Source organism: Myotis daubentonii, chromosome 3, assembly GCF_963259705.1.
Source record: "Myotis daubentonii chromosome 3, mMyoDau2.1, whole genome shotgun sequence".
Lineage (NCBI taxonomy): Eukaryota > Metazoa > Chordata > Mammalia > Chiroptera > Vespertilionidae > Myotis > Myotis daubentonii.
Window position 1 is genome coordinate 199069272 of NC_081842.1, and position 27617 is coordinate 199096888.

General features: G+C 55.7%; 1 protein-coding gene across 4 annotated transcripts; it reads right to left on the reverse strand.

The window, feature by feature from the left end:
• Nucleotides 1-170: 170 nt before the first annotated feature.
• On the reverse strand, nt 171-27617 carry NHSL3 (NHS like 3). 4 transcript variants are annotated; one of them, XM_059690318.1, is made up of 7 exons: nt 27252-27617; nt 6480-6650; nt 6341-6396; nt 5935-6058; nt 5230-5346; nt 2590-5139; nt 171-2193 (listed from the first exon to the last, which is right to left on the reverse strand). In XM_059690318.1, exons 1-7 carry the CDS (start codon nt 27475-27477, stop codon nt 2171-2173), a joined length of 3267 nt encoding a protein of 1088 aa, XP_059546301.1. In that variant the 5' UTR covers nt 27478-27617; the 3' UTR covers nt 171-2170. The 4 variants fall into 4 exon arrangements, with proteins under 4 accessions (XP_059546301.1, XP_059546302.1, XP_059546303.1 ...); XM_059690319.1 differs by lacking the exon at nt 27252-27617 and adding an exon at nt 17854-18032; XM_059690320.1 differs by lacking the exon at nt 27252-27617 and adding an exon at nt 11808-11907.

A 27617-nucleotide genomic window follows, 5' to 3' on the forward strand; every position in this document is an offset into this window, starting at 1 on the left:
GGAGGAGGCATAGAGGATGGAGGGTGGGCACCTGATTCTCCCTTCGGCAGTGCTAAGCACAGGAGCCCCACTTTTAGGGTCCGATGTTTGCAGCGAGAACATTTTCCCTTCTAAATGCGGGCCTCAATCACCACCATGCCCCTCCCCCATTAAGAAGCAGTGGCCACAGCCAAGTTTTAATCATTTAATTAACACCTTTGAAACAGCTTTTCATGTGTCTCATTCAGGCTTCAGGGCAGAGGGAATGGATTGTTTGTACACACATATCAAAGACTCAAAAATTTAAAGAAATATATATATATATATATATACTTCTAACATTTTTATGGGAATTAAAAATCAGAGGCTTTTGGTCTCTCCATTTGCACTAGATCAAGCTCTTTTACCCCAAAGGACAAAGAAGGGTTGCTTCTAGATCCTCCCTTCTCCTTCGTACTCTGTCCCACCCAGTGGGGAAATAAATTCAGAAGACTAACTGAGGAAAAGGAGCTTGGGTAACATTGACAGCAGGGAGGGAAAGAGAATTTGGGCTTCCTCCCACCTCCAGCATCTCCAACGCTGCTACCAGGACCTGGTTCTCGGGGGTGTAGATCAGGAGCTGAGCAGAGCGGTGTTTATTGACCATCTTTCCCCAACTCACTGGGCAGGCACAGTGCGTCCCTAGCAGCAGCTCATTACCCAAAGGGCAAGGGAAGAACATGGGTTTACAGCTCCAGGGAGGAAGCAGTGAGCGAGGGCCAGAGGAACCTCTCGTACCACATCCCGTTTCCCAGCTCTTACTCTGGAATGAGGTCAAGCTCTCCTTGATGGAAGAAAAACGGCTAATGGCAAGCAAGGTTCCTTGCCAGACTCAAGCCTGGGTCACTGGAGCCATAGGGGCCAGTGGGGAAGCCAGCTTACCTAGATAGGTGACACGGGCTGAAAACGGGAAGGTCATTAAAATTCCTGGAGGAGAGTTCAGTAGCAGAGACATGTCTGGGGGCAGTCACCCAGCCTGCCCCCTTGGAGCACTGAGTACCCCCCTGCATTGACTAGGGAAGAGCCTGGAAGAGAATGCACCTTTGGCTTCCCATCCTTGTCACTCGGCGTCAGCTCCCCCCAGTGGAACCGCCTGTGCTGAAAGCAGCTGCACAGAGGACATGAACCCAGGCGAGGAAAGAAAGGCCAGAGAATGCAATCTGTAGGGCTGGGACTGGGCCCACTGCCCAAATAAGCTCTCCCCCTGCCAGACCCTCTCCTCCATCCCCTCCTCAGTACTTCCGACCAGCTGAAAGGGACACAGCCCATGGGCTCCCGTCTGAAGTGCTGTGGCTGCCCGCCCCAGCGTGACCAGGAAAAACAAGGGACAGATGCCAGTGTCCCCCGAGGTGATTCCCATTCGGTTCTGAGGACAGAGCCTGAGGACCTCCTCTCTGGCTCTTTCTTTCGCCACCCATTTGGGCCCTGGCCGTCTCCCACTTGTTCCCTGCATGGAGCACCTAGCATAGCTGGAAGGCAGGAGGGTGGTTGGTGTAAGTTGAGGCACAGGAAGGCTAACCCTTGCTGCACCTCTTGTGCTTTGGAATTCCACAGCCTTGCTCCTGCCTCCAGCCTGGGGGGATATTAAGTCTTGCCCACCTCCGAGAACGAAGAAAAGGAGCAAACTGGATGGGAGGAAGGGGATGGTCCCAGCTCAGGGCTGACTATGACTGATGCTGCTGCCATGTAAACAGGCCCTTGGAATGTGGCTTCATGGGCCCTGGAGGATGGCCATGCAGTCGCTTTTCAAAAGTGCTTTGATTCTGGACTACAGTATGTGCATGATTTGGACATTTAAAAAAAAAAAAGAAACGAACTCAAGTGAGGTGTTCTGCTCCCAACTCTGGCCTCAGGGCCAGCATGGGGCGCAGCCACCCGCTCCCACCAGCTACCTCCTTCAAGATGAGGCTAAAGACTGAAGTGGCAGCCGCCAGAGGTGACTCCATTCGGGAAAAGGCATGAGAGCTGGATGACTTGGAGGGCAGAGTCAACACCAGGCTTGCATAAATGTTGAAGGCCGTGGAGGTTAAGGCTGCAGGCATCCTCTCTGTTAGGTTAAGTGTCTGCCGTATCCTCTCATCCTCGGAGCTGCTCAGGTCCCTGAGATTGTATTCCTGGGATGGGTCAGCAGAGCCAGGGAGGTGCCCGGTGGTCAGACCAGCTCTTTCTGTGGGTCTGTGGGAAAAAAGAGGAGATTCAGCAAGGGGCCTCCCCACTTGGCTCTGGACAGAACCCAAGACACATTCTTACTTCATCCCCCAACCTCAATTACTGAACATGCTAGTAGCACTGTGCTCAACACTTTACAAACATCCTGACACTATAATGTAGGCACCACTGCCCACACTCGACAGTGAGGAGCTCGAGGCTAGGATGGGTAGATTCAATGGCAAAGGTGAACTTCAAACTTAGTAGTTCTGACTCCAAAGCCCCACACACTAGCTCAGTTCACCCTTCCCGGCATCCTGAGACCTGAAGCCTGGAAGACCCAAGAACAATCCCAAATGGTAGGACTTAGATGTCTAGTCCCATCACCAGCAATGGGGCCACACCCACCACTGCCCACTGTACCTGAGCCAGGCGGACCCAGCTTCTCCTCTAGGCCCACCAGCTGCACGACACCTCCATTCTCGGCCGGCTCCCCCTTAGTCCTGCCCTCGACATGAGGGAGCCCATTGCTCGAAGGAGCAGCAAGGGGCTCAGCCCGAGGAAAGCTGGGGGACGTGGGGGAGGGTACCCCCACAGAGGGCTTGCGGGCCACCGGTGGGGGAGCCTTCGGTGGCTTCTTGGAGGCCTGGGGTGGCCGCTGCTCTGAGATGCTCCGAAGTTCGGCCACCAGATTCCGCTGGAGGTCAGCCTGGTTCTCAGGGGACACGGGCCGCTCCAACTGCAGCTTCTTGGTGCCTTTGGAGAAGATGAAGCTGGCCGTGGAGGCAGGGGACTGAGGAGACCGCGGCTCTGCCTCAGGCGGCCCATTGGGCTGGGCATTCACAAGACCCTCGCTGGCAGCCAGATTGGAGGCCTTGAGTCGGACGGCAGCATGGAGCCCTGGGGAAGGGGCAGGTGCTGGGCTGGCCCGCCCTGATAGGGCCCTTCGCAGTGGCTTCTGGGGGGCTGATGGCCCCAATGCTGGGGTTGGAGCCACAGTGGGAGCACCCACAGAACGCAGTCGAACCATCTGCAGGAGTGAGGGCGTGACCAGGGGCGCACCGGCATCCTCCCTGGGAACCCCATTGCCCTTGCTGCAGCCCACTGGTTCCTTCCGCGGGAGCTTGGCCAGCCCTGTGACAGAACCAGCAGGGGGGGCTGGCGGAGCCGGAGAATCTAGGGTACCAGGGGGCTGCCTCTGAGAAGAGACAGTAGCTGAGGGTGAATCAGCCAGGGAGTGGACAGGGGCTGGGGGGTCTGAAGGGCCTTCAGGCTCAAGGCCAGCCACAGAGAAAAAGGCCTCCTCTGGGGGGGGGAAGTCAGCCATGGACAGGTCCTGCTCCTCAGGGGCCGGAGGTGGGGGTGGGGGCCAGCTGGGATCTTGGAGGGGCTCCTCAGTCTCTGGGGCAGGTGGGGCCTCCTCAACCACCTCTAGTTTCTTAGTGGGTGGAGGGGGTGGATGATAAGATGGGGGTGGGGAGGGCGGGGGTGACTGGTCTTTGGAGGCAGTGGGAGACTCCTGTGCTGGGGTCAGGGATGTCTGGGGGGTGGAAGAGGGCTCAGGACTGACATCAGTGGTAGAGACAGGCCCAGGGACCACAGCAGGGGCAGCCAGAGCAGGGGCAGCTTGGTTAGGACTCTTGGACTTGGAGGGAGGTGGGGAGAAGGGGGCCAGCACCTTGGGGTGAGGAGGTATGACAAACCTGTCACCAAGGGGGGTCGATATCTGGGGACCAGAACGGTCTGAGGGTGCTGGGTCAGAGAAGGAGGAACACAGAGACGTGAGGGAGGAGGAGACGGAGGCCCCAGGAGACCGGAGGGAAGTGACACGCTCGGGTTTAGGGGGCTGGACCTTGCCTGGGGAAGCAGGGGCCCCCGCTAGACCCTTGGGAGGGAGGGTAGGGGTACCACTTTGGCTGGAGTATCCACTGGAGGGTGAGAGCGTCCGTTCTGGGGAGCGTGGGGGGCGGCGGGAGCCGCCTGGAGACAAGCCAGGCACCCAGCTGCCTGCTGAGTTGGATGGACAGGGTGCTGCCCCCGTCCCTTCTGGCCCACCAGTGGTGGGCGGCCGAGGCGCCTGTGGCTGCTGCTTCCGCTCTGGCTTGGGGGGCAACCCCAAGGGCCCGTCAGGGGCCGCTGAGCCCCGCTGACGGAGTGAGTAGGTCCGGCGGGGAGGTGGTGGGGGCCGCTTCAGCTTACGTAGGGACACACTCCGGCTGGACATCTGCCCACTGCTCCGAATACTGACAGTGTCCGAGGCCTCGGCGGTGCTGCCCCCACTGGGAGAGCCCCTCCCGCTGCCCCCCTGGGGAGGGGGTGCCACACTACTGCTGGCTACAGAGCCCTCTGGCCGGCCCTCAGAGCCACCCTTGGAGGACAGGGTGGAGCCGTCGGACACGATGGTCTCAGAGGACTGAGAGTGGCTCCAGGTGTCACTGGAGGAGGAAGGGTGGCGGCTGCGGGACTGTGGGCTGGAGACCGAGGAGAAGTGGCCCAGCGAGCGCACGGAGGCCGGGCTGGCCGAGAGCAGGCTGCAGCGGCTCAGCGTGCGCAGGCTGCAGCGGCCCAGGGCCACCACATCCACTGTAGGTGGCAGCACAGCATGTGGGATCAGTTTCGACAAGTAGGTGGCCTGGGGCGAGATGGACATGGCTGGGCTCAGAGGCTCTAGAGGCCCTGCCCCTCCTGTCAGTCCCGGCACTGCGAGGGACATGGGCCGGGGAATCGGTGGGGGCTGGGCCCCTGTGGACCGGCCGACAAAGGTGTCATCCCGGTAGAAGCGCTCGATGTGGCGCTGCAGCATGACCTCTGCCTTGGCCCCCGCCTCCTCTGCCTCCAGCGCCTGCAGGGACACCCGGACGCCTGCTCCTGAGGCCAGACTCGTGGGGCGGCCGTCCACCGTGGGGATCCGTACAGCATCCCGTGGACCAGGAGGCCGAGGAGTACCTGGTGCCTCACGCTCATTCCGCAGGCCTGGAACGCACAGGAAGGACTTGGGAGTCAGCAGAGGGTTTGGCCAGGGCTTCCTACCCGCCACCACTGCCCCCCTAAGCCAGGACTCACCAAGTTCCTTCTGCACGTGCTGTGGCAGTCCCAGCACCGTGCTCCGCCGTTCCCGCCGCCTCCGCCCCGACTTCCCAGATGACTTGGGAAATGAGTCATGAGGTCGGAAGGTGGAGCCTGGGGGCCAGTTCAGGGGAGAGAAACCATTAGAGCAGGCCTCAGGACATTCTGCAGAGCAGTACTTTTGTAGAATATTAGTAAGAACTCTGTTGAAAAAAGACTTCCATCATCAAGTAGACATGGGCAAAGCTAGTTAAACAAAGCTAAATGCTTCTTTTCTGTAAGACTTCTGGAAGGCTTTAACATTGACTAGGTCAATAATGATAATTTCCATTTAGCAAGCACTTATTACGGCTTAGCACACTAAATACTTGGCATTCGTCCCAATAACATAAGTACTCTAGTCTTCATTTTTATAGAATATCAAACGGAAGCTCAGAGAGGTTAAGGGTTGGCCCAAGGTCACACAGGTGGTAAGTAGCAACATCAGGCTCAAACCCAGGGCTCCCAACTCTCAACTGTCCTGCTTTGCAGTCAATGTGCATCATGACCCTCCGAGAGCACAGAGGGTACTGTGTTCCTGGGTTCACGGAATCACAGAGCCTCGAGAAACACTAGACTGGGAGGCGAGGGGCAAGCTGCAGGGGTGGGGGCCCAGATGTGCCCATCCCCCTCCCACCCAAGAATCCCTGCTGGTGAGCGGACCTTTGCGCTGGATCATCTCTGTGCGGATGGAGAGAGCATCCTCAGCCGAGGAGCTCTCAGCCGTGTAGGATGTGGTCTGGCTGCAGAAGGAGATGCTGTCTTCATCCGGCCCGGTCCTGGAGGACTGTGGAGGGAAAAGAGATCAGACCCAAGACCACCGCAGAGGCCTGGGTGGGGCTGACTGTTGCGTCTTCAGAGCTCCCCCTTGGAACGTCTGACTCAGCTTGTCCCCAGCATCACCTAGCACTGAGCTCCAGCAGCTGGACTAGCCCCTCAGGGGTCACCTACTCTAGCCCTTCATGATACAGGAAGGAAACTGAGATCCAAAAGGGTTCAGAGACATACTTGCCAGAGGTCGAGCAGGGAGGGAAAAGCAGAGTCACACTGAGCTGGGGGCAGGGCTCACCTGGAGGCTCTGGGTGTCTCCATGGTCCCAGCCACCCTTGTTCAGTTTCTGTTTTTCTGGAAGATACCAAAAAGGTGTGTTGGGCTAGGCCTCTCATCGTGGGAGCTGAGAGTAGCACTGGAGGGGAGGGGGGAGCTACCTTGGTGCTGTAGGGAACGGAGCCCCTCCTGGGCCTGTGTGTGCAGCTCTTCCAGGTGAGGCGGCCGCCCACTGGGGAAGAAGACATTGTCCTGGTGCTCATCCACCACGGATCCTGGCCCCTGGCTGGGCCCTCCACTTAGACGCTTGTCGCTGTCAGCCTTGGCTGAGCCTGGTGGGATGGAAGAGGGAGAGAAGTGAGGCCCAAAGGCATCTGGGTCCTCAGGATGCACAGGCACCGGACAAGGGCACTCACAGTGCCCAGACGGCACAGGGCCCCCGCACATACACGCAGTGCCCACTCTGCCAATCTAGACACAACCCACAGTTCTGGAGTATGTACTCAATACACACACCGTCCCGTGAACATACAAACTACATCCAAGCACACCTAGATCTGAGAACCCACACCTCAGCAAGAGCCCCACAGGGCACCACACCCAAGGTACACAGGCCCATTGTGTAGGCACATAACACCCACAGGCTTCAATATGCATACAAACAAAGCACCCAAGTACAAATGCATCTGTGTATACACATTGCACACAAGGGCCCCACAGAGCACACCCAGCCCCCACGTATATATTCAGCACCCACAGTCCCCATTCTACACATATACAAACAACACCCAAACATACACACAACTGAGTATCCACATGTCACTCAGGGCCGCAAGACACTGAGCATACATACAGCCCATAGCAAATACTACATTTCTCTGATCTCTGGACCTCAAGCTCCACTTACAGGGCGAAAAAAACAAAAGCACCCTTTTCATACGCACCCTGGCCCAGGTCCAGGCAAGAGACCATGGGACACTAGGAAGAGATGGGAGTTAGCAGGAGTCATAACCAGATTACCAAGAGGGACAAACCAGGGATGTGGCCTCTTGGGTCCCCTACTCACCCATGTGGCTGTCCTTTAATGGAAGAATAAGCAGGGTATGGGAGAAGAGGGACCCAGGCCTCTACACCCCCAGAAAAGGAAGCTCCAGCCTCTCTTGGGAGAACAGTTCTAGGCATCCCCCTCTCCTGGAGCCCTGCCCCCTACGGAGGAGCCAGAGATCCATTACAAATGATCCTGTTACAGGCCCCGCCCACTGGGAAGGTGGTCACCTAATCCTGGGAATGGGGGGGGGCTGTGTCAGCACTTGGCAGCTCCAGCCCCCCTTTAAATGGAACCCACAGCACAAGCAAAAGCGCTGGGAGGGTCATGTGACCCTGGCAGCACCCTGTAGAGGGGCAGGAACAAAACAACCCTTTAAAGGGCCACGCCCAGGGACCAGGGTCTTCAGTTCAAGCACCTGCGGGGTCCTCCTGCCCCAGCCCATTCTTCCACGGTCAGCCCCTGGGCGTCCACCGGCGTCCCCCCAGGTCAGAGCTAGGTCTCTCCTCATCCTTTCACCTAATCCCAAGCCCAGTTTTATAAATCGGGAAACAGGCTCAAAGAGGAAAGGTCTTGTTTAAGGTCACCCAGCAAATCACAGTCAGACTAAACTCCAGGACTAAATACCAGGTTCCCAGTAGGGATTCCTGGGTCACACTCAATCTGGGGGTCCTCTAGACACCCGCCCCCCCCAAAAAAAGTCCAATAAACTCTGGTCTCCATGTCTTAATCCAGGCCTGAAAGCCCACCTTCTAGGACAAGGAAGTGGGCATAGGTCCCTCCTCCCAAAACTTCACCCCCAGGCCTCTAAACAGAATTCCATTGATCATGCTCCCCAACTTCCAGCGGTACTGTCTTGCCCTCTACTCTGCTCCCCACAGTTCTTCCTCCCAGACACAGGACCCAGGAGGGGATGCCCTTGCCCTTGGAAGTGAGGTGCTGGGATGTACCCAGGAAAGCGTGGGTACCCTTGCAGGGAGGCCGATTTGCCCTCGGGCTGCAGGCTTCAAGGTTAGACACCTGGGTCCATTCTCCCAAACACAAGCAGAGCCCAGACAAAGGCAGCAGCAAAGCGGCGGGACAAAGGCTGGACAGGGGAGCCCGGCCTCGTTACCGGCCCCATCCCCCATCTATTACCCTTCCCCAGCCTTGATCCCCCCATTCTACATCAGGGTCTGGCAAACGGAGTTGTGGGGGAGCCCTTCTCTCCCCCCACCCAGCCACACCCACTCACCCTTCTTCTTAAAGAGCCCGAGGAGCGCCGGGAGGTGGCGGCCCAGGAACACCACCATGACCGCGGGCGCCACTCAGACGTCCCTACCCCGACCTCTCAGAACGCCAGGCGACAACCTAGCACGAAGGGATGCGGTCCGCCCGCCGGCCCGGCAGCAAGCCCGATCCAGGCAGAGGGGCGGGGCTGCCCTCCAGGCCCTCCTCCCACCTTCGCCGCTGGCCCCGCCCCTGTGCTGACCCCGCCCCTCAAGTAGAATTCAGGGGCAGGAACCCTCTCGGACTCACAGGGTAAGGGCGGAGCCTGTGGGTGCTCGGCTCTGATGGGCAGTATGACTAGGAGGGCTGAGATACTCAATCCCAGGGGCAGACCACCAACCCTGTCCCCAAGTCTTTTCTAAACAGTCAGGAGCCAAAGCGAAGGCAGGGCTCCCAGCTGCCAGATGGTAGGTAGAAGAGCCACTCGACTAGAATTGGCATGGTGCCCACCCTGGGCCCTCCTGGCTGGTGAGGGCAATTCCCCGGGGAAGGGGTTTGGAGCATGGAGCAGCCAGGCAGACCAGAAATGCCTGCAGGTGACACCTGAGGGGATGGCAAGGCCACTGATGGAGGCCCCTGCGGAGGGGGGAGCCAGCCAGGACACAGTACTGGGAAGCCGGAGATGCCCACAGTGGCATCACACTGGCTGGTGGTAACCCTCACGTGTAGGTTCAGCCCCACACGTTACAATGTGGCAGCACAGAGCAGCACTGTGAACTCTCTAAGGTCACACATCAAAGCAGGCCTTCAGTGCAGACCCCCTGCTCCTCCAGCCCGCGATTCTCCCCACTGGCCTCCCTCTGTGACTCAGTGACTCTGCTGGGTCACCAGGCAGGGAGCACAGAATCAACCAAGAAACAGCTCATAGGTGAGGGCAGTCAGGGCAGCAGCACTTAGAGGGACGTCAGGTCCAGGTTCAAATCCAGCTCCATCACACACAAGCCATGCCCTCATAGAGAAACAAGGCTAATAACTCCTCCTTACAAAATTATTGTACCCATTCATTCGATCAGCAAGTATTTATTAAGCTAGTCCTGAAGGTTATACCTAATGGAAAACTATATTTTGTTCACCAGTATATGCCCAGTGCCTAAATTTGTGCCTGGTACATACCGCACACTCAATAAACATTTGATAAATTGACGAATACATGAAGTCAACTAACAACATAATTTTAGATAGTGGGGACTGAGGACTGTGACAGGGAGGGGTTGCCTTCAGGGGGCATCAGGGAGCACCTCTCCTTTGGGACTGAGACTGAAGAAGGAGAAGGATGGGGGTGGGCACCAAATCCTAGGCCTGAATTACAGACTTTCGGCTGTGTTGTAGAAAAGTATTGAAGTCTAGAAATTGTGACGGGTGAAGAAAATGTCCCAGTCTATGGCTGAACTCCTCATTCTAAGGGTATAGTGTCCTGCCAATCTATTTACACAAAATAAAAGATTAAGACTCAACTTTTCTAAAAAACAAAACAAAACAAAAACAAGACAAAACACAGAGAGAGTGAGAGTGAGAGAGAGAGAGAGAAGGAGCCAGCCAGCAAAAGTACAGAGCCCTCTAGACAGGGCATCCATCGGCAACTGTAAAGACCTTGAGGCAGGATGGTGGGCTTCCCCGAGCAGCGGCCGGGGTGGCTGGAACACGGTGAGCCAGGGAGAATGGCAGGAGGTGAGAGGAGGGCAGGAGCCAGACCTGGGAGGGCCCCATAGGCCTTGGCAGAGCCTGGATTTTATTCAGAGCCCCGGGAGGCTGGTCAGTAAAAATGAAGGTTAAGCTGGGTAATGACCCTGTTAAAAGAGATCCATCCCCCTGGCAACTCCAAAAGGTGTAGAAGAGGAAGTCTGTGAACTACACAGTGCTGCCCACCCCTCCCCACACCCGCACTTGCCTGAGGACCTCCCTCTCACATAGCATCCTTCTCTCTGAGTTCCTCGGGACTTAAGAATTGGCAGTGGCTCCATGCTCCAAGACCCTCTGTAGCCCCTTCCCCCTTTGCTGCCCCACCTCTCAGAGAGCACTCAAGAAGATGGCTGAGCCCTTGCTCTCTGGAAAACAAAACTTCTGTGGAGCTGGAGAGTATATATGCACAAATCATTGCAATCTAAACAACTCCCATTTCACAGAGGAGGAAATGGAGGCCAGAGAGGGCAAGGTGGCTTTTGCACTCAGGACAACTTGAATCCAAAAGCCATGCTCTGTCCGCTACAAACCTGATCTCCCTCTGCAGAAGGGCTGAGGGACCCCATCACCATAAATCTGAGGTTTCTTGACCATTTACTTCCCTCTTCCCTCTCTCTTAGGCCAGACCCATCCACCCCTCTTACTAGTATTAGTCCCATTCGACCAGAAAAGAGCAGTAGACCAACACTTGCAGGGTGATAAATTCATGCCAGGCACCATGCCAGGTGCTGGTGGAAGGCAAACAGTCTCTGTCCGCATGGATCTTCCCACAACATCAGTCCTTTGAGGCCGGTAAGCTCCTGGTAACTGACCATGGACCTGTGAGGCTCAGGGAGCTAGGTGACTTCCCAAGCTCTGGCTGGCTCCAAAACTGGAGCCTTTAACCATGCAGGACACAGTCATCCTCACCTTCCTCCTAACCAGGGAAAGCAAAGGCTGAGCTCCTACTAAGTCAGGGATGGAGCACATCAGTTCCTCAAGGTCCCAGGCCCAAGGCTGAGAGTCAGGGCCATAGCTGCAAATTCCCCAGCCAGATCCAAGGCTCTCACTCTTGATAACGCCTGGTTGCCCAGCAACACCCCTCCCTTCACCCGCCCACAGCATGGCCAGAGCCTGAGGCCTCTCGGAGCCACCCCAGACACAGGTCTACACACCAGTGGCTTGCTAGGGGAGGGGCTCAGCAACCTGAATCTCAGGTGAAGGACAGGTACCTCACAGAGAAATCCAGGCCCAGAGAGTGGAAGGACCTCTGCCAAGGGCACACCTAAAAGTCCGTGTTCTAGGACCTTCTGCTCTAGGAGTCCAGAGGTACAGCCTAAACCTCCCTTCACCCTCCACCTGCTTGAAGGAGGGAGGCTTCCAGGATGTGAGAAGACACCTTGCCCCTGGCCACGCCCCCCTGGCCCCCCTTTCCAACACAGGGCACACCAGGAAGCAGACAAGCAAGTTCTAGAGCTCTGATCCGGTCTACCAGCAGAGGTAGGCGGGCACACACCTCCAAAATGTCCACCGGGGCCAAACCCACAGGTGGGTGCTCTCAGGACTACATCCACAAAGCACACGGAAGCCACCCAGTCCATGTCCTCTTCATACGTGAGCTGGGTGCAGACTCACACGGCCCTGCCAGCTGGCTGTGTGCATGAAGGTAGGTGGGTGTACCCACCAATCTGGGGCTTTCCCAATCCTGGAGACAGGAAGGAATGGGGGAGGAAGGCCCAGCCCTCAAGGCCACACGAACATTGTGCGCATGTGTACTCACTGTCCTGGCAACATCCTCCATGGGGTGAGGCCTCAACCTGCCCCATTCCAGAGCAAGGGGCGGGGGTGATGGCACACCCACAGCCAAGCAGGCCTGACTCAGGGGAGAGGAATGAGGGGGGCGGGCACAGCTGCCCAGGTGGCCTCGCTCAGGAGCTGGAACCCTCCGCGGCCTGACCTTGTCCCCTTCACCGCCCTCCCTCCACATTCTGACTGTGCCGCTGGCCAGCCCAGGAGCCAGGATTCAGGGTGCACGAGTGGACAAACCAAGGCCCACGGGGGCGGGCCTTCCCATGGGAACAGAACCCAAGCACATGTAGATTTTGTTCTCTTAGAGCAGCAGTTCTCAACCTGTGGGTCGCGACCCCTTTGGCGGTGGAACGACCCTTTCACAGGGGTCGCCTAAGACCATCCTGCATATCAGATATTTACATTACGATTCATAACAGTAGCAACATGACAGTTATGAAGCAGCAACGAAAATAATTTTATGGTTGAGTCACAACATGAGGAACTGTATTTAAAGGGCCAGAAGGTTGAGAACCACTGTCTTAGAGGCAAGACAAAGAGCAATGAACGTAACCAAATGTTTCAGGTGGAGGCACTTTTACAATTCTCAAGACACTTTCTCTTCTACAGTTTTGTACACCTAACAAGAAACCTGAGAGGTACCTGTGACATTCCCTTCTTACAAATGAGTAAGAGGCGGCACCAGGGAGAGTGACTTGCTCAAGGTCACCCAACCAGGAAGTGGCCCAGCTCACATTCCAACCTGGGTCTCACTCCAAAGGCCTCAGCAGTCCTAAGTCTAAGGGAGTCGGGTCGGGACCCCAGCCTGAGTCCCTACCCAAAGAGGGGGAGCTCTGCACCTACCTCTGCAGAAGGGGAATCCCCCTCCTTCCTTCCCTCAGTGGGAAGCCCCACCCAGCTGGGGCAGAGCTGACAGGCCGGTTCTACGGTAAATATTGGGGGGCAGGGAGTGCCCCAACAGGGAGGGAGCGATCCCATCCCACAGACGCCTAGGGGAACGGCAGCAGTGCAGGGAGGAATTAGCTACAATAATATTAATAAATGTCATAATGGGTTTCCAGGTCAGTATCTGCTCCCAACAATGATATAATAATCTCTTTGGGCCAGGAGCAATTCTGACTTTCCAAAGCTCTTTCCTTTGTTGCTTCAAGGCATGATTATCCCCATGTAAATGCTGGAGAGGCCTATATTCAGCCACCATGAAGTCAGGAGAAGGAACCGCTGGGGGTCCTGAGATCTGGATTCCAGGCTGAGGACAAATGACTCAGTCTCCCCGGGCCTCAGTCTGCTCATCTGTAAACTGGGACTAACCCACTTCGCACAGTGCCTGGGAAAGAGAAAGCCATGCAACCGAGTGTAAACACAAAACGTCACTGGAGGGAGCCTCTGCCTCTCAGAGTATGGAGTAAAGGGCCCCTCTGCCTTTCCACTTACAACACAAGGACAATAAACTAGCAATTACAGAGCCAATTAACTGAGACACACGTGGTCTCGCTTGATCTCCCTCCTCATACAGTGGCACTCCCCGAGGGTCAGTGACTTGCCCAAGGACACAAAACCAGTAATGGCAGAGTCAGGATGTGAGCCCTCTGACCAGAGGACAAATCATGTTCTCATGCCACCAGAGGCCTCCTCTCCCACCCACTTCCAGACCTCTCTTGAAATCTCAAGTGGAGTTAAGGACCATTAAGATAAGGTCTGATAAGGGACACTTAACACAAGCTCCCTATCAGCTCCTCAGTGCCTTGGCCCTCTGTGGCAGACCTGACGCCCCTGTTTGGGAGGGAAGGGAATTGGAGCCCAGACCAGATACCCCCTGCTCTGGGAGTCAGGAGTTCTAGGGTTGAACTCTCACTGCCCCTCAGCTGCAGCGTGATCCTGAGCCAGGCACTGCCCTTTTCTGGGCCTTGGTTTCTTCATCTGTGAGGCGGGAGGGTGGGAGAAATACTCTCTAAAGAGCCCGCAGTATGTACAACTCTGTTCCTAGAAGGCAGGCAGTGGTCCCTCACTCTGAGTCAGCACCTAGGGCAGCAAGGGGGTTCAGCTTATCTCAGACCCTCAGACCAGAGAGGGAAGCCCAGGGCTCCCACGTGCAAGTTCAGACGTACAGTTAGTCCTAAGTCTCTCCCCTCCGCTGGAAAGGAGCTGTGGGATCCACCAAAGACCCCTGGTGCGCGAGGTCCAGAGGCAGGGGCAGAGATGAAAAGACTTTCAGGCGGTCTGACTCCACCAAAGACTTGGTCATTCCCTCAATCTCCTCATCTACAAGGTGAGAATGAGAAACCCTACCAAGAGGAGGTCCAAGTGGAAACCTCACAGAACAATGCACTGGAAAAGGCGGGTAGTGGGAAAGGGGGAAGCTCCCTGGGCTCTCAATTCCATTCCTCCACCAATCCCCCAAACCGTCCAGGACCAATTGCCCAGCGATCTGGGGAAGTGAGGAGAGGGTTGGGCCGGACAATCCCAGCAGTACGGAGGCCTCTCCCCTCCATCCTCACTCATACTCTTCTCCATGGTCCAAGGGCCTTTGATCCATGGAAGGAACCCTTCCTAGATTCTCAGTTTTCCCTCCCACTTTCCACCTGCCCCGCTCTGAGCCCTAAGGGCTTCCATGTTTAGTCCTTAACCTCCTCTCCTCCCTTTCAGGGCTTTCTCCACATGTGTTCTTCGGAGTCCAAATCCCCCAGAACCTTGGGCTTTCTTTACCCAGAGGACAAGCAGACGCCCCAATCCTAAGAGGAAACCCATCTATCTCAAACCGGATTAAGGGCACAGGCTTTGGGATCTGACAGGCTTGGGTTTGAATCATGATTCAGCTACCTCCTTGCTAAGTAGCCTCGAGCAAGTGCCTTCACTTCTCTGAGCTCCTTCTTCCTCATCTGTAAAGTGGGCAGAATAGTTAACTTCTAGCACGTAAGACTGTTGGAAGACAGATGAGTTGATATAAAGAGTTTAGCATTGGGCCTCATTCTTACCTCTGCATTATCTCTGTTACCATCCTCCCACCAAGCTCTAGCATCAAGCACAGAGCCTTTACAGCCCTCTCTGGCCCTTTCTCCCAACATCTGATTAATCCCAGGTCCCAGCACTTCTGTCACCTCCTCCACCGTGTCTCTGCAGCTGCCACTCCTCTCTACTCCCACAGCCCCCACCCTTCCCTAACCCTCACCTCATCACCTCTCCCCTGGATTACTGCAACAGCCTCCTGACTACTCTGAGCTTCCACTCTCACCACCCCACCCGCCAACCTGTCCTGCCTTGCACCTGCCCGCACCCAGAGCCATCTTCCCAACACATCACTTTCATAGGCTCCTCCCTTGCTCAAACACCTTCACTGGCACCCTTTGGCCTACAGACTCCAGCCCTCTCAGCTTGCCTTCCCTTCTTTCCCTCATCCTCTCACAGACTGATCAAATGATAAGTACTCGGGTCCCAGTTCCATACCTGGGGCTATGATAGTAGAGGCTGAGGCTAGGGAGGTCTTGGAATCCTCAACACAAGCAAAACCAAAGGGACTGAAGTTTGCATTCACAATGGAACTTCTCCCAGGCAAGAGCCTCAACTACTTTTCCTCTCCAACCTCCATGCTCAGTCTCAACTCCATGCCTTTGCTCACAACCGTATCCCAGAGATGAAATGTACCTCTCATTTAATCAACAATTCGGGACTAATTCCAACCTTGCAGATACTTCAAAGACCAAATTAAGACCATCTCCCTAGTTTCTACAACGGACCCCAACCCAAAAGCCTTTGGACATATGACCTAGAATATGTCCCACCTCCACTTACTTCTGTGTTGCCTTGCCGTTGCGTTTGTTTTGTACACCTTGAAGCCTGGCTGGCTTTCGAGCTACAGCAGGAACTCGAAGAGCACACGGGCTGCTAAAAGCCCCTGGCCTCTTCCTTCAGGGCCAGCGGGCAGGAGACTGTAAACACAGCCCTCCTAATCTCTCTCTCCCCACCACAAATGGTCACAAGTCTGGACCCACAGTTGGTTCTCAGGAAACCATCAGTTGAGTGGCCATGGGAGGGCAGTCGAAGAGCCCCAGCCCAGCCCCCGCCCCCCCTCAATGCCGATCTCAGAGGAGAGGCAGGTGGGCAGAGCCTGGATTTCAGCATTGCTCGGACAGGGTGTCTATTGGAAAGTCCTCAAGTCTCTCATCAACACACCTTCTGAGGAATCCTTAGAGAGCCTACCAGGACTTAACCCTTTTCCTACTGTTATTTTGATTATCAGGATTAATCTTCAAACCACAGCAAGCAAATGAACTCGGATAAGCCCATCCTTTCCCCTCTCTAAACCTCAGTCTCTTTAGCCATGAAATGGCTAACCACACTGTAAGGGTCCCAAGGAGTCACCTAAGCTAAGACCCCCCCAATTTCTAAGAAAGACACCCCACCATTGGAGTCAGGTAGTTGCAGAGAAGTGAAAACAATCTGCTCAAGGTCACGGGAGCCCATACCAGAGCCACACTGAGAACCCAGACCCCCAAATTCCCAGCCCAGAGGAATGAGATCATCTCATTCAGCATTTTCTAGGAATGTGGGCCATCCTGGGAAGCCATGGGTGGATTCTCCCACCACAGCAAAGGGGGGCCCCCCACCCCACCTCCTCCGTGATTCTCTCACTTCCAAAGACCAGCTGATACCTGCCTCTGTTGGAGACCCTTTATCTTGGGGGGGGGGGGAGGTGTTGAATCCCACCCCAGCCCCATCTCTGGATTCACCAGGTGGGGGAACTAGGCACCCTCGACAGTCTCTCCTCCAGCACCCCTTGGGATTCTGAGGGATACCCCGAACTGCCGCACCCGCTGGGGGAGACCAGGAATCCCCTTTCCCAGCTCTGGGGTGGGAGGCCTTCCCCATCCTCCCCTCCCCCCCCCCCCCCCCCCACTTGGAGGCTGGAATGTGACCCGCGGAGGGATCCCGCAGCACGCCGGGAAAGGATGTGTTCCAGCTGGGTGGCTGCACTGAAAGGGGGAGATGCGGCAGCGACCACAGGGACCGCGGGGGAGGGGGGGGGGGCGCAGGGCCTGAAAGGCTGCGGCGGAGCGAGTGGGGGTGGGGAGGGAGCCCAGAGAACCAGAACCAGAACCAGTCTGACTCCCGATCGCGCCAGATGGAGGTGGCCCGAACCTCCAGCCCCTGGCTTCCTGCTTCTCCCCTTCACCTTTGTCTCCCCTCCCTCCCGCAAACTTTCAGCCTGTTGGGGGCTAAAGCCTGAGAAACAAGTGTGTGTGTGTGTGTGTGTGTGTGTGTGCGCGCGCACATGCCTTAGGGTCTGTCTGTAACCCTGAGTGTGAGTCTGGTTGTTGTGCAGTTCTGAACCTGTGGGTACCTCTGTGTACCTAACACGTTGGACAACTGTACCTACATGACTAATGTGTGTGGACGGCTGTGTCTGAATCTGTGATGTGATGTAGTTCGTGTGACTGTGTAAATCATGTGCATAGATATATGTGTCTGTCTCAGGATCTGTGCGTCCATGGTGTGGGTGTAAACGTGTATGTGATTTTGGGTCTGTGTGTCCATACACCGGAGTGTTGTGTGTGGCTGTAAACTGTGAACATGTACATGTGCCTGCCCGTAGGTACTGCATGTGTCTGTGTGTGCAGTGAGGAGTCGGGTCTCTGCGGGGAATGCCCGGCCCCACACTCACACGCGCCCAGCCCCGGGAGGGGGCAGCAGCGGTGGCGGCCGCTGCGGCAGGCAGACCCTCCTCCCGCCTGCCCCGCCCCCACCCCAGCCCCTACCTGCGGGCCGCTTCCCCGACCGCCCGAACCGCCAGAAGCTGCGGGCCCGGGGGCCGCTGGGGGCCTTCCTCTTGTGGTGTGAGTTGCCCATGGCGGGCGCAGGAGCCGGCGCGGGAACCCAAGCACAGGCCAACCCGCCGGGCCGCCGGGCCCGCAGCCCCGGGAGGCAGGCAGAGACTCGCGGGCGGCCACCGCAGGCGCCCCCAGCCCCAGCTCGGCCACGCCCCCGGGCTCTGCGGCCAATGGCCGGGCCAGGGGCGGGCCGGCGGAGGGGTGGGGCCTGGCTCGCGTCCCGTAGGCTCCGCCCCCAGGACCTGGGAGACCAGCTGAGCCGCCCCGCCCGGAATGCTCCCCGGAAAGGCAGGGCCTGTCCAGGTGAGGCAAGCAGGTACCTCGCTCTCCCAGCCCAGGGGCCGCCAGTCTGAGGACTGCAGTGGAATGGAGGTAACTGGGCACCAGGGTCCAGACAGGCGGGTTCCGGAGCCCTCCTGCTACTGAGGCCCACTAAACACTACGCTGTGAGGGTCACGTGTCTGTGTGTGCATCTCCTGTCTCTGTGCCTGCGGTACAAATGTATCAAGCTGACTATTTCTGTAATAATGGTGTTCCAAATAATAGCAGTGTGTACATGCACCGTGTAACCGCTTCCATGCATTACTTCATTCATCCACAAAACAATTATGTGCGGTAGGTACTTCTATCATCCTCATTTTACAGATGGGGAAATTGAGGTTCCATGAAGTCAACTGACTAGTCCAAAGTTAAACAGCATTAAGCTACAGAGCTAGGGTTCAAACCCAAACTGACTCCAATGCCCACTGCTCCGTGCTACCACTCCTCCAGCTTATCTATGCCCCTGTATGACCTGGAAGAAGGGCATGTAATTGGGCATTTGTAACTGCTTGAATGTGGCTATCTAGTTGTGTGCCTATGTATACATCTGTGACCCTGAATATATGGTTTCCTCTTTATGTAATCATCTGCGTGTAACTGTGTGCGAATATCCATATCATTTGGTCTGTTTTCACATGTCTGGATGTGTATTTTTGTGTATCTGCCTATGTAACTGTGACTGTCTCTCTCGAGGTGGCCGGATATCACTGGCTTTATGCATTTGAGTGGGTAACAACCTGCCTGTGTGCATGTAAGTGTAAATTTGTTTATCTACAAATTGTGTAATTGCACGTGCTTTTGTGTATAGATATGATTGTACAATTATGTTATATTGAGCGTATGCCCATATCTACATGTGTGTAAGTTTAAGTAATGGCGAGTATAGTAGATAGACATATATAAAACCAGCCATGTCTGTGTATCTGTGGAGCTGTGTGCCCCTCATGCATCTCCCTTTATACAAGTCTTTGATTTTCAACCGCAGGCCAAACCTCACCTCTTCGGAAAGCCTTCCTGGCTGCCAGGCTGCCCCCATCTCTGTGTCCTCGTGAGCACCCTTGTGCCCAGGGACCTTCCCAGAGCCCCACAGCCTGGGAAATAACTCTCCTTTACTATCACTCTGCTGTCTCTCCAACTAGGGGCAGCGTGGTGTAGCAGAGAGAATGCTGGGCTGGGAGTCCAGAGCCCTCAGTTCTAATCCCTACATGGCTCATCCTTTCTGCCACCTAGGCCAGTGGTCGGCAAACCGCGGCTCACGAGCCACATGCGGCTCTTTGGCCCCGTGGCATGGGCCACGAAGTTTCCATCGCACTGTACGTGCGCGCCCGCACGTGGTATTTTGTGGAAGAGCCACACTCAAGGGGCCAGTTTGCCGACCACTGACCTGGGCAAAACCCGCCACTACACCATGCTGCCTCTTATGCCCAGCGGCTCCAGAACACCGTCTCCGCCAAATGGGAGGGTCAAAGCTGTTCTCCCCCACTCTCTGATGCCCATCTCTTGCTAAGAGTCTGAGGCTGCCAACAGTGCAGTCTCTGAGGGGCTGTATTTTATTCCTCCACCCAGAAAATACTCATTGAGCACACACTATATACCAAGCTGTATACACAAGGCTCCCTTCCCTGCTTTGTACAGAGAAGAGGGTCCTAGTGCCAGAGATCTCCTAGCCCAATTCCATTACTTTACAGATGGGGAAACAGAGGCCCATAAGGGGAAAGGTGGTGTAGGGGAGCAGAAAGAACACTTAAGGGTAACATACAAGCCCTAACCGGTTCGGCTCAGTGGATAGAGCATCGGTCTGCGGACTCAAGGGTCCCAGGTTCGATTCCGGTCAAGGGCATGTACCTTGGTTGTGGGCACACACTCAGTAGGGAGTGTGCAGGAGGCAGCTGATCGATGTTTCTCTCTCCTCAATGTTTCTAACTCTCTATCCCTCTCCCTTCCTCTCTGTAAAAAAAATCAATAAAATATATATATTTTTAAAAAGGGTAACGTACAAATCCCTCAGCATGAATTGAGTGAGGACAGGAGGCCATGCAGGAGCTGCCCCTGCCCACCAGTTCAACCTCATCTCCAACCACACCCCTCTCATTTCAGAATTTCAGCTACACAAAGCTGCTTGCACTCCCCAGTACACACCTCCAGATCTTCACACATGCTCCTTCCGCTTCCACCTTTGCCTGGGAGATTCCTTGTTATCCTTAAGGCCCGCTCCATAGTTTACTCCTCCATGAAGTTTTCCTTGCATGCCCTACTCCCACAGGCATTAGTGCTGCCTGCTGATAGAGACCCCCAGCAGTTGTCTCAACCAGAAAACAAATTTCTCAAGGACAGTGATGGTCTCATTTCTCTTAGTAACCGCAGGCTCGGTCGACACAGTAGATATGCCATACATGTTGAGCAGAAACTGGGGGAGGTGCAGATGGTTGGGCTTGCATACTGGTGGAGGTGGTGATGATGGCACTTGAAGTACTGGTGGAGGAGTAGCCTTTGCTACAAAGGCTGTGCTTGCTCCAGGATCCTAGAGGAAGAGTCCTGCCCATAGCCATGAGCTTGGGAGAGCTTGGGGTAGGCCTGGTGGGAAGAAGTAGGTAGTATGGGAGGCAAATGCACCAGAACTCCTGGAAACACAACACTGAGCCTGAGAGCCTCATGACCCTCTTGGAAAAGGGTGGTGAAGGCCTCACCTGGCTAAAGGCTTGGAGGAGAGGGTGTCCTAAGCACCCAGGAGGCCCTACATGGAGCAGACCCCACCAGTAGCCTCCTGGGAATCATGCATTTTGCCCGAAGATTTGAGGTTTAAACCCTTTGCAATCTCATGGCCCACATAAACTGATTACTAAAATTCTGCAGCACACCATACCAAGCACAGAACCGGGCACCCTGTGTGTGGAGCTGACAGCCTTTGATGAACCGGTCCCCGAGGACAGTGGACACAAGTGGAATGTAATAATTGGGGAGGTGGACAGAGATGTCCCCCTCCCGCCCGAGGAATGTTTCCACCTGCTTCCTTCCCCGAGTGAGCCAAAGGGCTAGAGGTGGCCATGGGGTCTGTATGGCAGGTAGAGGTGTGTATACCTGCTCTCCCCACCCACCACGTTCGCTGTGGCCCACATAATAGACAATGCCTCTTCTCATTAGTTTCAGCAGCATGTGACAGGCCGGGCGCAGCTGAGCCGGCTCCCAGGGTTTGGGGAGAAGGGGATTTCCAAGGGCAGGTGGTGAGGGGAGGCTCCTGCTCAGCCCTCTGCTGAAAACAGAGTGTAGATTTTTCTGGCCACAGGATTAGCCACCCCAGCTCAGCAAACCTTGCTGGCCGTCTAGCTTCAGGGGCCAGGGGAAGAGAATATGGGGGGCGGGAAGCGGGGCTGCCTGAGGGGATTTCCAGAAGAATGCTGGGATGTGTGCTGTGGATGCAGGCTCAGGGCCTCCACAAGGAGGGAGAGGCAGCTGGAACCGGAAGGTACCAGAAGGTGTCGAGGGAGGGGAGGGGAAGGCAGCCTTCTTCGCCTCAGCTTCCTGCTCATCTCCTTCCACCCCTGCTAGAGGCACCTCTCTGGGATGGGATTTTCCATTTGAAGTCTGAACTGGAATGGGAAAGCTGACAGGTGTGGGCTCCTGTTCCTCCTTTGGGCCTCAGCTGCCCACCTACATGTGCTCTGAGGGCTCCCTGTGACATCTCACGCCATCAATTCTGAGCGCCTAGGATCCAGAGATGCCCATAAACCGGGGGTCCATATCAGGTCACCCACCTATCACCCAAAGCCACTTAGAGCCAGGCCCTGTGCTCAGCAGAGGGAGAGGACAGTCAACCCAGTTCCTGCGCTCAGGGTGTTTAGAACAGTGAGGTGTGGTAACTTCTGTACCACATAGGACCCAGACAGTCAGCCAGTCCCAGTCCCTAGTGGGTGCCTTGCCTGATCCCAGCGCTGCAAATCCCTCTACCCCAGCTTCTCCTCATCCTTCGATTTTAGTTCACGTGTCACCTCCTCAGAGAAGCCATCTCTGGTTTCTCTCTGGGATCATTATTCTCCTTCTTTTGTCACATTTTTTACCCTTAATTGCCTCCATGACCCTGGTTTCTGCTCCTCTCAAATTGTGAGGACTGGGACCTTGTCTCTCATTCATCCCAAGACAGTGGCACACAGTAGGTCCTTATACGTAATATTAAATCATTAATAAGTATTTGTGAAATACCCCAGTGAGGCTCCCTCTCCCATCTGGACCCAAGACAGACAATGCCCATCCCTTCACAGGGGCCTGGAGGAGATGATCCCAGACTCCTCTATGGAAGTCACTCCCCCAGTGGATGATACACAGACCCCTTCCTCAACAGGGAGACGTGGCATTATTACACTGCACTCTCCTCACCCACCTTTCAGTGACATCCAAGCCACTGGGTCCCCATGACTTGTCCATGAACAAAGGTAGGCTCTCTCTTCCTGGACATAGTTCCCACCCCCGTACCCCCTAGCACCTACCAGCTTGCTCCTTCAGCCCATTCTCAAACTCACAGAATTCTAGAACTAGAAAGGATCTCAGAGGCTATACTAGTAAAGCCCTATCTTTCTCAAGACCGGGCATGTCTGGACTAGAGCAAGGCAGGACTTACCCCAGGTCATACAGCAGAGCAGAATTCAACCTCGGGGATCTTCCCACAACCCCACACCAAGGGCAGTTCTCCCTGAGTGAGTGGCCAGAGTGCTTCGGCTTAAACCTGCTGGGCCTGGCGGGATGGCTCCTGAGCTCTCACTATCAGTAGAGAAGCCCTTCACACTCCCAGCCCCCAGCCACTGCCCATTCCCCAAGAGAAATCTTCAGGTGGGCGACAAATTCCTTTCCCCAAAGTTGGTCCTATCTAAGACTCTGCAATGACTCTGCAACTCCTCTGCAGAGTCAGACACACATCCAACCGCATGTTGCTTTGTAAGGAGAGTGTGGCATCTGGTAGCAGACTGAGTGCTTCTGTCACTGCCATGCTGTGAACATCACTTCCACACGGGTGTCTTGGCCTGTCTTGGCCCAGACATTCACATTACCCTGGACAACGCTTAACACTATCTAGTAAAGAATATGTCTTTTCAAATGAATGAGGCCGAGTGACCTTGATCAACTTACTTTTCCCCGCTGGGCCCATTTCCTCACGTATAAATGGTGATAAATGCCTATCTCCCAGGGAAAACATTCATGAAAATGCCTGGCCAGGGTCTGGCACATAGAACCTTCTCTTCAAATCAGCCAGCACCCTGCCCTTCTTCCACACCCTGCTCGCCTCCTCCAGAAAGCCTCCCCTGATTAATGGGCTCCCGTCCTGGCATGTGGCCCAGAAACACTTCCTCCCCACACTGGTCTCGAGATCAGATGACATTTCTGGAAAATATGGATTCATGTTTGTTTATCTTTTCTTACGCCTGCCTCCTGGACAAAGGTAAGACTCCACTTCTGTCGATCCCCCCTCAGGAATCTTCATCACCACGGGTATGTGAGGTGTAACCAAGTGAGTTGTTTTCCAAACATGGGCCAGGATGAACTTAGCTAATGCCAAGTCCTCGGCATCACCACCCCAGAAACCTGCCACTGTCTGGACCATGCTGCCCAGTTCACAAAGCACTTGCATGTCTGTTATCTAGTTTGATCCTTGAACAGCCTTGTAAAGCCAGGATTTATTGTCTCTATTTTACAGATGAGGAAACTGAGGCTTGGGGGTAGTTAATAACCTGCCTGTGTCTCCCAGTCTCATGACCCGAGGGGGCAGACCAAAAGGCAGCAGAGTTGTCCAAATAGGCCTCAGAGCTCATTGCCTCCAGACTGTGTCCCAGATCAGTGGTCGCCCACCGGTGGTCCTCGGACCACTGGTGGTCCGTGAGGTCCGAAAGGTTGGCGATCGCTGCCCTAGATCACAGGTGATTAAACTTATAAACACTATAATAGCAATCCTTGCATTTCTATGGTGATTTCACTTTTATATAATCTTCACATCGTCTCTTGTGAGAATCTTGGAGAAACAGAAAGGTCACACACAGACCCATCAAGGCAACGTCCCCTCTCTTTCCTGCAACAGCAATGGAATCAGTGAGGCCACAGAGAAGTTGCCTGTCACGGGACTGGCTAGCAGCTGAGCCAGAATTTGAATTCTCATTTGACTCTGATACTCTTCCCACTCTATCATGTTCCCTCACTTCTCTTTGGGCCTTTCCCCATCTGTGGAATGGGTTGGGTGAGAAGATCTTTAAACGCCTTAACCACTGGTCCATGTCCTTGGGAGTATTATGAAAACAGTACCAGTTTGGGAGACAGATGGTTTGAGTTCAAATCCCAGTTTAGGCCAGCAATTTTCAACCTTGTTCATCTCATGGCACACAAACTAATTACTAAAATTCTGTGGCACACCAAAAAGTATATTGTATGTTTTGCTGGTCTAACAAAACATTATAATTCTGACTCATTCACATGGGACGACTATTGTGTTGGCTGTTTTTTTGTTTTTAATATTTCTATTGATTTTTAGAGAGAGAGCAAGGAGAGGGAGAAAGAAACACTGATGTGAGAGCCATGTCCCCCTGCCCCCCCCCCCCCACACACACACACCACCACCACCAAGGAGCTTGTAACTCAGGCACCTGCCCCACCAGGAAAGAACCCCACCCCCACCTCTCCAACTGACCGGGAGACCTGGAGTAGAACCAGCAACCCCTCTGTGCACAGGACAACACCCAACCGACCCCAGTGGAGCCACGCCGGCCAGGGCTGTTGTCATTTTTCTATTTGACAGTCTAAGGGAAAAGAGGTCAGTCCCCTGACCACACAGTCAGGTACTGCATGTTTTAAAACATCCTTGCGGCACACTGGTTGAAAATCACTGGTTCAAGCCAATCACCCATTCACTGTCCCTGAGCCTCAATTTTTTTCATCTGCAAATGGGTTCAAATGAGAGCATGGATATAGACCTCCTGGCACATTCAGAATAATCAATAAACGTCAGATTTCCTCTCTTTCCTTTAGAAGTTTGTGCAGGCCAGTGAGGGGAGTAAGGAGATTCTGGGAGACAGGTGCTTAAAAGTCTACTCCAAACTCAGTCTGTCCATTTTACAGTAGGGGACTCAGATTAAGGGAGCCAAGACCTGCATCTCTGGGTCCTTGGTTTAAAGAATGTGATAAGGGAGATAATGTCCTTCCCAGCAAAAGCCAGCCTCCCAGGAATTTTCTGTGTATCCCTCCTCCTCATCGCCATTTGGGTATTTTCCCCAGAAAGAGTTAAGCCTTCTCTGGGTTCCCCTTCTGGACCAGCAGTGCCAGTGGAGATTAGAGAGATCAGATTTATTTCTCTTAATAAACAGAGAAGAAGGAGAGCCAGGCAGGTGACAAGGAAACAATTGGAATAATAGGAGGCTGGAGCAAAAAGGAGCAGGACTTCTACCAGTCGTACCTGGGGCCACCCCCAGACCTGGGAAACAACAGCCTGGGGCAGGGTAGGTGTTTCCCGCACGTGGGCTCAAATCAGGCTGACCTGCTGCCAGGACAGCCCAGTGCTACCTGATGCCAAAACACAAGGCAAGGGAAGGCCTGGCCTCTGACCCAATGACCTCTAACCCAGGCTGTTGGAGGAGGGACCTACAGGTCAGCTTTCCCAGCCTTTGCCTCTAGGCCGGTCTCCCTGAAAAGGGTCCACCACTAGCCTCCCGTCTCCAATCCTGAGAGTCTGACCACAATCCATCCTGTTGCACTTCTGATCCACGACCTCTTGAGTGAGACAGAGATGACTTCAGATGGAATCCCAGTGGGGCAGCCCTGGGACAAACCCCAGGTCCTTTTGAGACTGCAGAGCATTTGGAAACACCCCCCACCCCCCCCACCCCCCCCTACACACCCCAAACCTTTCCTCAGAGCCTAGCCCAGCCAGCCCAGCCCCAGCACCCTGACGTCTATTGGTGGCTGGGCTGCAGGGGAGCAGGGCCCTCATCCAAAAGGAAGATCAGGCCGGATGCAAGCACACAAGAGGCTTTTCACCCTCTTCCTGATCCCTAACGTGTCCTTTAGTCCTCCTCCAGAGGAGATGGTTAAAGGACACTGGGTGAGTAAACACGGGCAAATGGGATGGGCCGCACACACCGCCATTTCCTCACCTCGGGCCCAGCGGCCAAACCGAGGTGAAGGTAGACTTCGAAGCGTGGCCAGCCCCAAGGGAGCCCCACCCTCTCACGGAGACTCAGGTCCTCTCCCTCACAGGAGGGAAGAACCAAGCAAGTGGACAACAGAAAAGTGACCCCGCTGGGATGGGCCAGGCCAGGGGGAGCCCAGAGGCAGGAGTGAGCTGATGTCTTTTCAGTGCCCACCCAGCCCAGGTGCAGCCTCGCGGTTAACTTGGGCCACAGTTTCCCCATCTGTACGGACACATCCAACAGCTCACCACCCGGAAGGTCAATGTTTGCGGTTTGCACAGGTGAGTGGTGAGAGGGACCAGGAGGGGAAAGGTAACACTGTTAGCTTTCAAGAGCCTGAAGCATATGCTCCGTGACGGGTCCTTGGTGGGGCTGGAAACCCAGGTCCACCCAGCCGGCTGAAACACTTTTTGAGTGTACTTGATGTTCCAGACCCAGAGGGACCCCCACCAAAGCCACAGGGCCACTCGCCTCTCCTCCTGGCCCCAGGCCAGAGTCCATCTCTGACCCCCTGACTCAGCAGAGGGCAGAGCCTGGGGGAGCCTGGGGGATGGGGGATGCCTCATCCCCACGAGCCAGACTGCCTGCACTTCGCGATTCAGCCGGGGATCCCGGCCCCAGCAGAGGGTCCCCCCCGGGCCCCCTAACGTGGGGCAAGGCTGAGTCTGGGAAATGCTGCGGGGCGGCAAGGGATGGGGTTGCCTGGGCTGAGCCCTGGGCCCTCCCTGCCCCGGCATCCGCGCCTCGGGGCTCGCCCGCCGGCAGCAGCCGCGGACCCCCAGCGGAGACAGCCGGGCTGCCACCTGGGCGCTGGCCCGCGCCCAGCCCAGGTGCCCGGCGCCTTACCTCGGCCTTTGCCCTTGGCCTTCCTGGCCTTGTCGTCCGCCTTCTTGGCCCGGGGGGCGGCCGCTTCGGCGCTCTCGGCCCCCGCCGCCTTCTTCTTGCGCCGCTTGCCCCGCAGCCAGTTGAAGGCGCGGCGGAGGCCGGAGCGGGACTTCTTCCTGCGCGCGGGGCTGCCGGGGCCCCCCGGCTCCTCGGCCGCAGGTGCGGCGGGGGGCGCGCGGGCCGCCATGGCGCGGCGAGCGGACCTGGCGGCGGGTCAGGCCCCCAGCGGCCGGGCGCCCATGCGGGGGGCGGGCGGGCGGCGGCCGCGGGAGACGCGCCCGGAGAAAAGTTTGGGCGGCGGAGGCCGAGCGAGGAGCGCGGAGCGAG